The sequence below is a fragment of the Panthera leo genome, chromosome E2, assembly GCF_018350215.1.
Source record: "Panthera leo isolate Ple1 chromosome E2, P.leo_Ple1_pat1.1, whole genome shotgun sequence".
Classification (NCBI taxonomy): domain Eukaryota; kingdom Metazoa; phylum Chordata; class Mammalia; order Carnivora; family Felidae; genus Panthera; species Panthera leo.
The window spans coordinates 7,917,927-7,930,828 of NC_056693.1; the positions used below are offsets into that span (position 1 = coordinate 7,917,927).

The 12,902-nt window shown below is 56.5% G+C and overlaps 1 protein-coding gene across 1 annotated transcript in view; it reads right to left on the reverse strand.

Moving 5' to 3' along the window:
- The window catches only part of MYH14 (myosin heavy chain 14), a 90,944-nt gene that overhangs the window by 26,170 nt on the left and 51,872 nt on the right, over positions 1-12,902 (reverse strand). Inside the window, 8 exon segments of the mRNA XM_042919350.1 lie at positions 652-858; positions 1,384-1,528; positions 2,102-2,314; positions 4,736-4,907; positions 5,585-5,708; positions 8,302-8,439; positions 10,881-11,087; positions 12,209-12,340. Coding sequence (XP_042775284.1) covers positions 652-858; positions 1,384-1,528; positions 2,102-2,314; positions 4,736-4,907; positions 5,585-5,708; positions 8,302-8,439; positions 10,881-11,087; positions 12,209-12,340 — 1,338 coding nt within the window.

The window sequence follows — 12,902 nt, forward strand, 5'->3', positions numbered from 1 at the left end:
TTCTTGGGGCGCCCGGGTGGCTCTGCCGGTTGAGTGTCCGACTTCAGCTCAGGTCGTGATCTCGCAGTTCATGGGTTCGAGCCCCGCGTCCATCGGGCTCTCTGCCGACAGCTCGGAGCCTGGAGCCTGTTTCAGATTCTGTGTCTCCCTCTCTCTCTTTCCCTCCCCCGCTTGTGCTCGGTCTCTCTCTCTCAAAAATAAGTAAACATTTTTCAAAAGGGCTGCATTTCTTTGAACAGTCACAGTATGATATTGTCCCCACACAGTTCCAAAAGTTCACACTGGGCTTTTCTAATCAGAATACGGATTGTTTACGGCTTCTAGGAGGGGGGGAGTCATGGTAGGGTTAAGAGGTACACGGTCTGGCATGCCTGGGTTTGAGTTTAGGCTCTGGGGGGGGTCTTGGACAATCAGCTTCACCTCCCTGGGCCTCGGTTTCCTTGTGTGTAAAATGGGAACCATACTAGCACTTCCTTCAAAGGAGAAGTCGGGAAGATTTGGTGAAATACACAGGATATTCGGTACAGAGTATCTGCTCACCAAACACTAGCTACTCATGCGTGACTATGTTGGAGGAGTTGGAAGGGACGACAGGGCTGCCGTGGAGCAAACCGAAGCCCAGAGAGGTGGCCCGGCTGCCCCGCTCCTCACCTGGGCTCGCTGCAGCTTCTCTGTAGCCTCTGCTCGCGCCCGCTCCCCGTCGCCGGCCCGGCCCTGCACCTCCTGCAGCTGGGACTCCAGGCGGCGCCTCCGCTGCTCGCCCTCCTGACGCGAGGTCTGCAGGCTGCTCAGCTCTGCCCGTAGCTCAGACACCTCGGCCTCCAGGGCCATCCGGGTCTTCTCCCACGTACCTTTGCTCTGGCAAGGGAGAGAGACCGGCGAAGATTTATGCTTCCTCCCTCCACCGGGCAAACTCCTGCTTCAGGGTCTTGGCGCTGGCTGATCCCTCTGCCTGGAACGCCTCACCGGTCCTTAAATCCCCCGACACCTTCCTGCCCCGGGGCCTTTGCACTGGCTGTTCCGGCTGCCTGGAACATGCTTCCCTGTGGCGCCGGATGGCTCACCCCCCACCCACCTCCTTCGGTTTTCCACTCAGATGTATATTTTCCCCAGTATATATCATGAATGTGTCGATATTGTTCAGTCTTTGCCTCTCCCGCTAACATGTGAGCTCCACCACAGAGAGCAGTCTGATACACTACGGGGTCCCCAGGACCACCCCCAGAACATGGTATTTGCTCCACGTTTGCCGAATGAAACGGAACGAGAGCAAAATGGACACGCGAGGAAACACGAGCCGGCCTGGAACCAGGAAGCCCCTCCTCTGCTCCTGGCTCCCCCTCCCCCAGCCCCTCGGAAGCCCCCTTTCCTGTCCCAACCCACCCTCCGGGCCTGTTCCAGCTGTTCGGCCAGCTCTCCCAGGGCCTGGCCGTGGCGCTGTCTCAGCTCCTGCACCGCCACTTCGTGAACACGCGTCTCCTCCTCCAGAGCCTTCTTCAACTCCGTCACCTCCTGCTCCCTCTTGGACCTTGCGTTGAAGGAGGCAAACAGGGAACAGCATTTCAGAAGAGAGGCAGGGCCTTTGGGGGAGTCCTCTTGACAGCTGGGTGTGCCTCCTTTGATTGTTTCCCTTCAAGGAGGAGGACCTCACTCTACATTCCCTAAGGGGTCTGGGTGGGAACCGTGGGAGGAGTGTGGCTTTGAGGGCGAACTCCTGCGCATCCTTCAAAACCCTACCCAAAAGGCCCTTTCTCAAAGGAAGTCTTCCTGGACTTCCTCCACAGACACGGTTTAGGGGCTTTCTCTTTCCACCCACAATGCCCTGTGCTGCTCCCTTAGAGCACACTTTGTTCTCGATTGGGTCCCTTTGCCAGAATCTGCCGGGCAGTTCCCGGCAAACCCCTGTGTCTGACTCATCTCCTTCCCCCAGCTTGGCCCAGACTAGAAGCAGAGCTGACGTCCCATAATCAACTGGTGGATGGCTAAACCCTTTGCGTCCATGGAGGGCTCGCGCCCCAAGTCCTTCTCCCCACCGCCCCTCGCCCCGCGCCTGCCCCTCACAGACCCCGGCTGTGCCACCCGCAGGGCAGCCCGGCCTCACCGGAGCTCCTGCTGCGCGTTGGTGGAGTCCAGCGTGTCCTCCAGCTCGCTCCGTAGCGCCTCCAGCTCCTCGCCCAGGTCCCTGCGCTGCTTCTCTGCCTTGGCCCTGGCCGCCCGCTCGGTCTCCAGGTCCTCCTGGGCCTCGGCCAGCCCTGCCTGCGCCTCCCGCAGGGATTTGAGCAGCTGGGCCCGGGCCCCGCCTTCCTCCTCCGCCCTGGGGGTGGACAGGGGCCACGGAGTTGGTACGGGGACAGGCAGAGGGCAGGGATGATTTCTGGGGGCGGGAGGGAGGCTTGGTGTGGATTTGGGGGCGGCCCCTCCCGGGGTGAAATCCCAGCTCAGCCCTTCGGCACATGCTCAGCACTCAGAGCCTCGGTTTTCTCAGCTGTAAGATGGGAATGACACCACGAGTAACCACAGGGACGCTTACCGAGCTCCTGCCACATATGACCCTTTGCTTTATCGTCTCATTTAATGACCACACCGAATGAGGAAACTGAGGTCCAGAGTGGGAAAATACTTGCCCAGGTCACACGGTCGGCGAGTGGCAGAGCTGACCCCAGCAGCCTGCCTCATGGCCCCCGTGAGACACGGCCTCTTGCAAAGAGAAGCCGAATGGAGGGGCAGCATGGACAGGGGGTGAAATCGCTCATGGGGCACCTGGGGGGCTCCCTCGCCAAGCATCTGACTTTGGCTCAGGTCATGATGTCATGGTTTTGTGAGTTCGAGTCCCACATGGGGTGAGCTTGAGCCCCACTTCTCTCTCCCTCTCTTCTTCTCTCTGCCCCTCATGGGATTCTTTCTTTCTCTCTCCCTCTCTCTTCCTCTCTCTCTCTCTCTCTCTGCCTCTAGCTCACTGGTGCCCTCTCTCTCTCCCTCTCAAAAGAAAGAAAGAAAGAAAGAAAGAAAGAAAGAAAGAAAGAAAGAAAGAAAGGAAGAAAGAAAGAAATTACACATGGAGTCATGCAGCCCAGGGTTTGTATCCCCTGCTCGGCCACCTGCCCTGGTTAAGTGACAACCTCTCTGAGCTGCAGGCTCCTGGTCCGTGAGAGGACACGACACCCCACTTCACGGAGCTGCTGGGAGGATGGCAATAAAAATAATCATAAGAGCACAAAAGGCTACATGTTGTGTGCTTCCTCTTATGTGGAACAGGCAAGTCCCATGTGAACAGGAAGCAGACTGGTGCGGGGTCTGCAGGAGGGGGTCACGGGCCGGGACTGCCTGACGGGTACTGGGCTTCCTTCTGGGGGAATGAACATGTTCTGGAACAATACAGAGGTGATGGTTGCACACAGTGTGAACCCACAAACGCCGCTGAATGGTACACTTCAAAATGGTCTTCTTATGGGGGCACCGGGCTGGCTCAGTCCGAGGAGCATGTGACTCGTGATCTCGGGGTCATGAGTTTGAGCCCCACAGCGGGTGTGGAGATTGTCTAAAAATAAAACCTTTTAGGAGCGTCTGGGTGGCTCAGTCCGTTGAGCATCTGACTTCGGCTCAGGTCATGATCTCACGGTTCACGAGTTTGCGCCCCGCGTCGGGCTCTGTGCTGACAGCTCGGATCCTGGAGCCTGCTTCGGGTTCTGTGTCTCCCTCTTTCTCTGCCCTTTACCTACTCACACTCTGTCTCTCTCTCTCTCTCAAAGATGAATAAACATAAAAAAAAAGTTTTTAAATAAAATCTTAAAAAAAAATAAAATGGTTACATAAAATTACCCTCAATTAAAAAAAAAGAAAACATAACGAGAATGGGTGAATAAAATAAGGAAAAACAGTAACAGACACACTTCTTATTCTTATTTGATTCTTATTCTTATTCTTATTTGATCCCCACACTAACCTTAGAAGAAATCACTCCCATTAAAAAAAAATTTTTTTTTTGTTTTAATTTAGTGAGAGAGAGCATGCGTGGGGGAGGGACAGAGGGAGGGAGAGAGAGAGAGAATCCCAAGCAGGCTCCGAGCTGTCGCACAGAGCCCCGCACAGGGCTTGAACTCACGAGCTGTAAGATCATGACCTGAGCTGAAATCAAGAGTCTGACACAACCGACTGAGTCACCCAGGCGCCTCCTGCAATCTCACCCATTCTACCCGACGAAGAAACCGAGGCCAGGGAGGCGATGCCCCAGGAGCGAGGTCAGGCGGGCAGAAGTGGGCGGGGCCCGAGCGTGAACCCGGGGGCCAGACGACGGTGCGCGCTCTTAACCACGCACACAACCTCGCGCATCGCTGATGGTGAGACACACGCTTTTCCCCCCGTTTTAACGTCTCTGACCCTGAGCTGCACTGATAACCGAGGGCTCTGCGACGGCGTGAAGCACAGCAGGTAAAAGGCATTCGCAATACCGACCACGGAATCTGGCGCACAGTAGGTGCTCCCTGATTGCGAATGCCCGTGATTCTAATAATGCGATTCCTCTCGCGGCCACAGCACTTGTCGGATCAGGGCTGATGCTGTTTCGCGCCCGGACCCGGGCAAGTTACTAGACCGGCGGGGCCTCGGTCCGCCCTCTCCTTGACCAGGCGGCCTTGGGGCTCTCGCCAGGTCCAGTTTGCAGTAGGGGACACTGAGGCTCCGAGGGCGCGGGTGGAGGCTCCCTGGGGTGCCCCGCGCGCGTCGCCGCCCCCCGCACCTGGCCAGGGCGGCCTGCAGTTCCACTTCCTTTCGGCCCAGCTGGGCCCTCAGCTCCTCTGCGCGCTGCTGCTGCTCGGCCATCTGCTCCTGCAGCTCTGAGCTCTCCCCGTCCAGCCGCCGCTTCAGCTTCTCCAGCTCCTGGCGGCCCTTCTCCTCCTTCCGCAGGCGGTCTGGGGGCGGGAGTGGGGGGTCATGCACCGGGGACGCCAGCCCCCAGGGCCCGGCGGCTCCCCGAGACCCGCGGCCCCGCCCCCGGCACTGGCCAGGGTGGGGGGAAGGCCACGGCAAGGCATCTCCCTCTGCGCCCCCCCCCCCCCTTTCCAGCTTCCCAGGCCCTGGGCCGGACCCCCAGGTGCCGTCCTCTCCTCCTCACCCCCAAGTGACGGCCCTGCTCCTGCTCAGTGCCTGTCTCTGCCCTGTCCTCCCCTCTCTGCCTCCGCAGCCTCCTCCTGCACCCTGTCCCTTCTGCTTCTGTGACTGAGTCCATAGCAAGGGGCAGAGAGCCCACCGTGTGTCTGAAACAGTGGGACGGTCAGAGAGAGAGGGTGACCCAAGACGCCAGGGAGAGAGCAAGAGAACGGCCCTCCAGAGTGACAGAAATAACCTAAGAGCTGGGAAGGCACCCAATCTGTCTCGAGCCATCTTTCCTGACCCCCATTTAACAGATTGGACCGCTGAGGCTCCATAGCGCAGGAGACTCACCCAACATCCACCCCGCACCTCATAACGCAGGAGGCTCCCCCAACGTCCCCACCACCACCCCACCACCACCCCGGGCCGCGGAGCGCGCACAGGCCCCACCCCCACCCTGTGCAGGTCCCCGCGGCTTCCCGGGGGCAGCGCTCACCCTCCATGTCCGCAATCGTGGCCTCGTATTTGAGTCGAAGCTTATTGAGGCTCTTGATCTTCTCCTCCTCCTCCGCCGCCTGCGACGAGAACTCGGCCAGACGCTCCTCCAGCAGCCTCCGCTCCTGAGGGACCGTGGGGAGTGTGGGGGCGGTCAGGACAGCCCCCCTCCACGCTCATCTCCACCCTTCCCTGAGCCTCCTGCTCCCAAACCCTTCCCTCCTCTCCCATCTCTCTTGGGTCCGCAGACCCGCCCACCGGTTCACACCCAGTAACCACCAGGTAGACGCCATGGTTCCATGCACCCCAGGCATTCATTGACCCGCCTCCCCACTCGTGGGCACTGAGGGTCCTTCCAATTCGTTTTTGCGACTGTAAACAACACTGCGTGAACATCCTTGCAGGGCGGGCACACTCCAGGGCCTCCTGGATCCATACCGCTCAGAGTATGGTTTGCGGGCCAGCGGCATCGGCACCGAACGGGAGCTTTTTGGAAATGCTGCATGTCAGGCTGCACCCCAGACCCACGGGATCAGAATCTGCATTTTAACAAGCTTTCCATGGGATTCCTGCACACGTTAGCATTTGAGAAGCACTTTTCAAACCGTGAGTGGTTCTGGAAACCAATGCAGTGTGTTCGCACTACCCTTAAAAAGAAAGAAATAGAGGGGCGCCTGGGTGGCTCAGTTGGTTGAGCGACCGACTTCGGCTGAGGTCATGATCTCGCTGTTTGTGTGTTCGAGCCCCGCGTCGGGCTCTGGGCTGATGGCTCGGAGTCTGGAGCCTGCTTAGGATTCTGTGTCTCACTCTCTCTCTGTCCCTCCCCTGCTCGCACTCTCTCTCTCTCTCTCAAAATTAAATAAACATTAAAAAACTTAAAAGAAGGGGCGCCTGGGTGGCGCAGTCGGTTAAGCGTCCGACTTCAGCCAGGTCACGATCTCGCGGTCTGTGAGTTCGAGCCCCGCGTCGGGCTCTGGGCTGATGGCTCGGAGCCTGGAGCCTGTTTCCGATTCTGTGTCTCCCTCTCTCTCTGCCCCTCCCCCGTTCATGGTCTGTCTCTCTCTGTCCCCAAAAAAAAAAAAAAAAAAAAAAAAACGTTGAAAAAAAAAAACTTAAAAGAAAAGAAAGAAATAGAACAGAGGAGAATAGAATAGCCATTGCACCAAAGGAACGTTCCAGAAAACCCCTGTGCGTCTTTGACCTCTCATCTCAGGCTTCATTGCGTCGAGGAAGGCTTCCCTGACTACCCCTAGAACAGTGGAGGGACCGTCATAGTCTTCTTTTCTAACAGTTTTTTTCATGTTTATTTATTTTTAAGAGAGAGAGAGAGAGAGCAAGCAGGGTAGGAATGGGCGGGGGGGGGGGACAGAGGATCTGAAGAGGGGCTCTGCGCTGACAGCACAGAGCCCGACGTGGGGCTCGAACTCACCAACTGTGAGATCATGACCTGAGCCAAAGTCAGATGCTTAACGGATTGAGCGTAACCGCAGGCGTCCCTAACAGTTCATAACTGTGCACGATATGTGATTATATTTATTCCCTGTGGTGACTCATCTAGCATCCCTTTCCCCCATCTCCCTGTGAGGACATGAATGGTTTTCTAGTTTGTTCAATGCCATTGCCATATGCCCTGTGCCTAGCCGAGTCCTCGCTGTGACCGGTTAAAGGTGGCGGCAGATTCTTCGCCACGTCCCCACCCAGGGACAGAGTCTAATTTAAACCCAGTGAATCTGGGCTGAGCCTATGAGGGCTTTAAGTTCAGCAGTCTGCAAACCACAGTGTGCAGGTCAAACAAATCTGGCCCACCACCTATTTTTATAAATAAAGTTTTATTGGGACACAGTCACGCTTGTTGGACCATGTACGATCTGCGGCTGCTTTCACGCTACAACGGCAGAAGTGAGTGCTTGTGACAGAAACACGGAGGCCTTCAGAGGGTGAAATAGTTGCTGTCTGGCCTTTTACAGGCAGTATTTGCCAGGCCAACCCCTGATCTATAGAATTCAGCGTAAGTGGTGCTCTGTCAGTTGCAGAGGCTCCTACAGGGCCTGGAGGCTTCTGCTTCCCCTCCTCAGAGCCCTGAGCTGTCAGTTAAGAAATCCAGGCTCGGGGCGCCTGGGTGGCTCAGTCGGTTAAGCGTCTGACTTCAATTCAGGTCAAGATCTCACAGTTTGTGCGTTCGAGCCCCGCGTCGGGCTCTGTGCTGACAGCTCGGAGCCTGCAGCCTGCTTCGGATTCCGTGTCTCCCTCTCTCTGCCCCTCCCTCCCTCACGCTCTGTCTGTCTCTGTCTCTCAAAAATGAATAAACGTTAAAAAAATTTTTTTTTTAAGAAATTCAGGCTCTCCTGTGGGGACAGAAGCCACACAAAGGAGCACCGAGACACCAGACGTCCACACCCAGCCACATCACAGTGACTGCCTAAGAGAGCCACGGCTGACCCACAGAAGGATGGGACGTAATGAAATGGTGCTTGTCTTCAGTCATGTGGCTCTGGGGGGGGGGGGGGGTCTTACGATCTATCCGTGATAGATAATGGCACACAGTAGTTGCTCAATAAATACCTGCTTGGGCAAAGGTATGAAGAGAAAGGGTCAAAGGGAGACACAGCTGAGCCTGCGAGCCGGAGACCCCTAGAGGTGGGGAAGACGGAGAGAGAGACCCACGCGCCCCCAGTGCGCCCACCGCCTTCTGCCCTTGGGGGCTCACAGGCCACTGACCTTGCTCAGCTTGGCATTCTGATCTTCTAAGAGTACCAGATCTTCCTCAAATTTCTTCAGCTTGGCCTCCGTGGTCACCTTCTCCAGCTGCAGCTTCTGCCGCGCCCCTTCCTCTGCCTCAAGGTGGTTCTCCAGCTCCTGGAGGGGGCGTGGGGAGGAGAGATCAGGACCCAGGGGTTAGGGTGTGATGTGACGGCTAGAGTGGAGGGGACGGTCCCAAGCCCCTAGGGCTCGTGGCTCAGACAGGTCCACACTCTGGGCGAGGCTGGGAAGGATCAAGCCTCTACTGGTCTTCCCGTTTTCATCCGTGAGCCCTGAGCCTTCACGGAGTACCCGTGTGCGCCAGGCACCGTTCTAGGCACTGAGGGTAGATGAGAAATCTTTGTCCTTATGGAAATCACGTTCTTCTTCTTCTTTTTTTAAGTTTATTTATTTATTTTTGAGAGAGACAGAGACGAGTGGGGGAAGAGCAGAGAGAGAGAGAGAGAGAGAGAGAGAATCTCAAGCAGGCTTCAAGCTGCCAGGGCAGAGCCTGATGCGGGGCTCGAACTCGCGAACCGCAAGGTCATGACTGGAGCGGAAACCGAGAGTCAGACGCTTAACTGACTGAGCCACCCAGGTGCCCCTGGAAATCATGTTCTTGTGTGTGCATGAAGACTATAAACCAGAAACATAATGAACACATCCCAGAGATGGGCACTGTCCCCTGTGGCACCGCCCAGGCACATGTGGCAACGTGTGGTATGAGACCGGAAATTAAGGTTGTGGGACAGCATGGATGGATGTCAAGGGCATTACGCCAAGTAACGTAAGTCAGAGAGAGAAAGACCACCATACGATCTCATTCGTATGTGGATCTAAAAAACAAGAACAAAAACTGAGCTCACGGGTACACAGAACGGGTGGGTGGTTGCTGAGGGCGGAGTCTGGGGGAGGAAGAGCCAACGAAGGGGGTCAAAAGGTACGAACTTCTAGTTTTAAAGTAAATAAGTTCTAGGGATGTAACACACAGCGTGACTGTAGTTCATGGTACTGTATTGTGTACTTGAGACTTGCTAAGATAGATCTTTTTTTTTTAATGTTTGTTTATTTTTGACAGACAGCATGAGTGCCAGAGAGAGAGGGGGACAGAGGATCCGAAGGGGGCTCTGCACGGTCAGCCCAGAGCCCGACGTGGGGCTCGAACTCACAAACCGTGAGATCGTGACCTGAGCGGAAGTCGGATGCTTAACTGACTGAGCCGCCCAGGTGCCCCTAAAATACTAGATCTTAAAAGTTTTCACAACAGAGGGGCACCTAGGGGTGGCTCAATCAGTTAAGCGTCTGACTTCCACTCAGGCCACGATCTCACAGCGCGTGAGTTCGAGCCCCGTGTCAGGTTCCGTGCTGACAGCTCAGAGCCTGGGGCCTGTTTCAGGTTCTGTGTCTCTGCCCCTCCCCCACTCACACTCCATCTCTCTCTCCTTCAAAACAAAATAAAAATTTTTTTAAAAAGTTCTCACACTGGAAAAAAAAATTTTTGTTACTATGTAAGGTGCCGGACATTAACTAGATGGCGATCGTTTTGCAACATACGTGAATACTGACTCAGCATGTCCTACACCTGAAGCTAATATTATGCTGTATGTCCGTGAAACCTCCACTTTTTATAAAAGGGTTCAGTATTACGGGCTGCCTCGCTATCTGGTCTTGGAAGGACCCGTAATGGTCTGACCACACGTCTTCTGCCCACCCACCCTCCCCTGGCCCCATAACCCTCCGTATCACGGGGACCGGGCACAGCGCTGGCTTGTGCCCTCTTGGAGGACTAATTATTCAAACAAACCAATCACATCCCCCTGCAGGAACCAGGGGTCACCTCAACCTCTCGTTATGACACAGCCTGCCTCCCACGGCCGTGGCCTATTCATTCTATGCCTGAGTCCAACTCCTCTGTGGCTCTCTGAGGGTGCAGTGTCTGCCTCCCGCAGGCTGTATTTAATAAACCGCTGTCTTATCTGTCCCGAGTCTCCTGAAATGTGGTCAGTATGACTGAGGAACTGCCTTTACCAGCTTATTTAAATGTTATTTCGTTTAAATTTAAAAGCAGACACTCAGTGAATCACTGGGAAAAAATTTTAAGTATGGAATAACTCGGGTACCTAAATCTACCTTTTCAAACAAAGAAGTCATAAAACATAAACGCAGGTGAAGTTTCACTGCCAGTGAAAACTTAGCATCTGAATCCAAAGGTACCGTAAGTGTAAAACACACACTGGGTTTTGAAGGGGAACAATGACAGGGCAGCCAGCCTGGGAATGCAGCAGCCTAGAGACAAACGGAGCCAGGAGAGGAACAGAGAAAGAGTTCAAAGGCTAGCAGCTGGATCCAGCCATGCCTGAAGCTTATGCATTCTGGAGTCTCCCATTATTGGAACCAAAAAAAGAGAGAGAGAATTTTTTTTTTTTTGCTTAAGCCACTTTGAGTCGACTTTTCTGCAAATTCATGGCCCAAAGAGACAGGGGTTTGCACAAGCCAAGGTTGCCAGCGTAGACAGACGGGCACGGGGAGGGGCGACCCGTGGGCACGCAGAGGCCGACCTGTATATGCTGCTGCAGTCTCTTCTTCTCGGTTTGCAGCTGGCGGCTGCACTCCTCCTCCTCGCCCACGCGGGCCTCCAGCTCCGACACCACCAGCTCCAGCTCCTGCTTGCGGGCTGCCAGCCGCCCGCGCGTCTCCTCGGCCTCGGCACACAGCTCTGCCTCTGCCCGCAGTTGCTCTGCTAGGCGGGCGCGCTCCTCTTCCAGCTGCGGGCAGGGTGGGAGGTCAGCGCTCAGCAGGCACTGCTCCCAGGACAGTCTCCGGGGAGCACCGGGTCCCTCCTGCCTCCTGATTCGCTTTGCTCTTTTTTTTTTAAGTTTATTTACTTTGAGAGAGAGAGACAGAGAGAGAGAGAGAGAGAGAGAGAGAGAGAGAGAGAGCGAGCACGAGCAGGGGAGGGGCAGAGTGAGAGGGAGAGAGAGGATCCCAAGGAAGCTCTACGCTGACAACGCAGAGCCCAGTGTGGGGCTCAAACTCACAAACCGTGAGATCATGACCGGAGCCGAAACCAAGAGTCAGAGGCTTAATCAACTGAGCCACCCAGGCACCCCTGCTTTGCTCTTTGATGCCTGGAGGGCCTTCCTCCAGGTCCCCATCGGGGGGTGACCTCCATCCCCCCCGGGGTCACCAGGTCAGACCCCCGGGGGCTGCCCTCTCCTTCACCTCCTCACAGCCCATCCGTCCCCAGCCCTGTACCCACTGTCCCAGGACTCTCTCTGCCCTGCCCCCTCCTCTCTGGCCCCGCGGCCCCACAAGCTTAGGCCTTACTTATCCTCTCCCAGTGGACTCTCTCCCCAGGCTCCTCCCCAGCCTCCCTGCCTCCAGTCTCTCCCTCTCCAGTCCACCCTCCAAATAGGCCCAGAGAGGCCTTTCTACCATCTCACATTTCATTTAACACTCCTACGCCTAGAAATTGAACCAAAGGAAATAATTCAGCAAAAGCAAACAGAAAAACAGTCAAGAAGGGGTTCACTTCACCATCACTTAGAAGCCACCAGAAAAGCTGGAAACCATGAAAAGTTGGCCGCCTGCACACCCTAGCCCCGCCCCAAGGCCGACCCCTGCCCTGCCCCGACGCTGGAACCAGGCCCCCTGAGCATCCGGGTTCCGCAGGAGCCAGTCCCCCACCCCATACCCCGGCTGCACCCCAGGGCCCTGCCTCCTGCACATCACAGCCCAACAGCACCCCCACGGATTCCATTCAGCTCTGCCCCCACCCTCACCCCACAGCCCTCCGGGGCTCAGCTGGGAGCCCCGCCCCCAGGCCCTGGCTCCACCCTCGGCCCCGCCCCCACGCCCTGGCTCCACCCGCGGCCCCGCCCCTTACCTGTGCCAGGCGGCCCTGGAGCTCGCCCACCTCGCGGGCGCTCTGTTGCTGCAGCTCCTGCACCTTCTGGAGCTCCTGGGCCCGCGCCTGCAGCACCTCATCCTGCCGCGTCACCTGCAGCAGCGGCTTCACCTGGGGGGAGGGGAGGGGAATGGCTGCTCCACTCGGCCCCGAACCGAGCAAGCAGGGCCCGCTTCCGGGTTCCAGTGGCGGCTCTGCCACCCGCCAGCTGTGTGGCCTCAGGCAGGCACAACAGTGTCCTCTGCCATCGGGGATGATAAGAGCCCCTGCCTCACAGGGTCTTTGCAACGGGTGTATGAGCTAACACTTGTGAAGCGCCTAGAACAGTCAGGGCCCCCCTCCCCCCCCCAGGCAAGCAGCGCTACACGGGTCCCCTTCTCTGCTGAACCAACCCTGGGGTACAAGAGACATCGGGGGCTGCTGGTCTGTAGCGCAACGTTTCCCAAAGTGTGTTCCGAGTCCCAGGTCCAGGGTGAGAGACGCGCTTGACACTGTGTGATCCGGGGGGGGCAGGACAGGTGCCACCCACACATGAACGACTAAAATGACAGGTTCGCAGAACCGCCCTCCTCCTTGTTAGTGGGAGCCACTCTGATCATTTCTTTTTTTTATTATTAAGTTTATTTATTTATTCTGAGAGAGAGAGAGAGCACAAGTGGAGGAGGGACAGAGA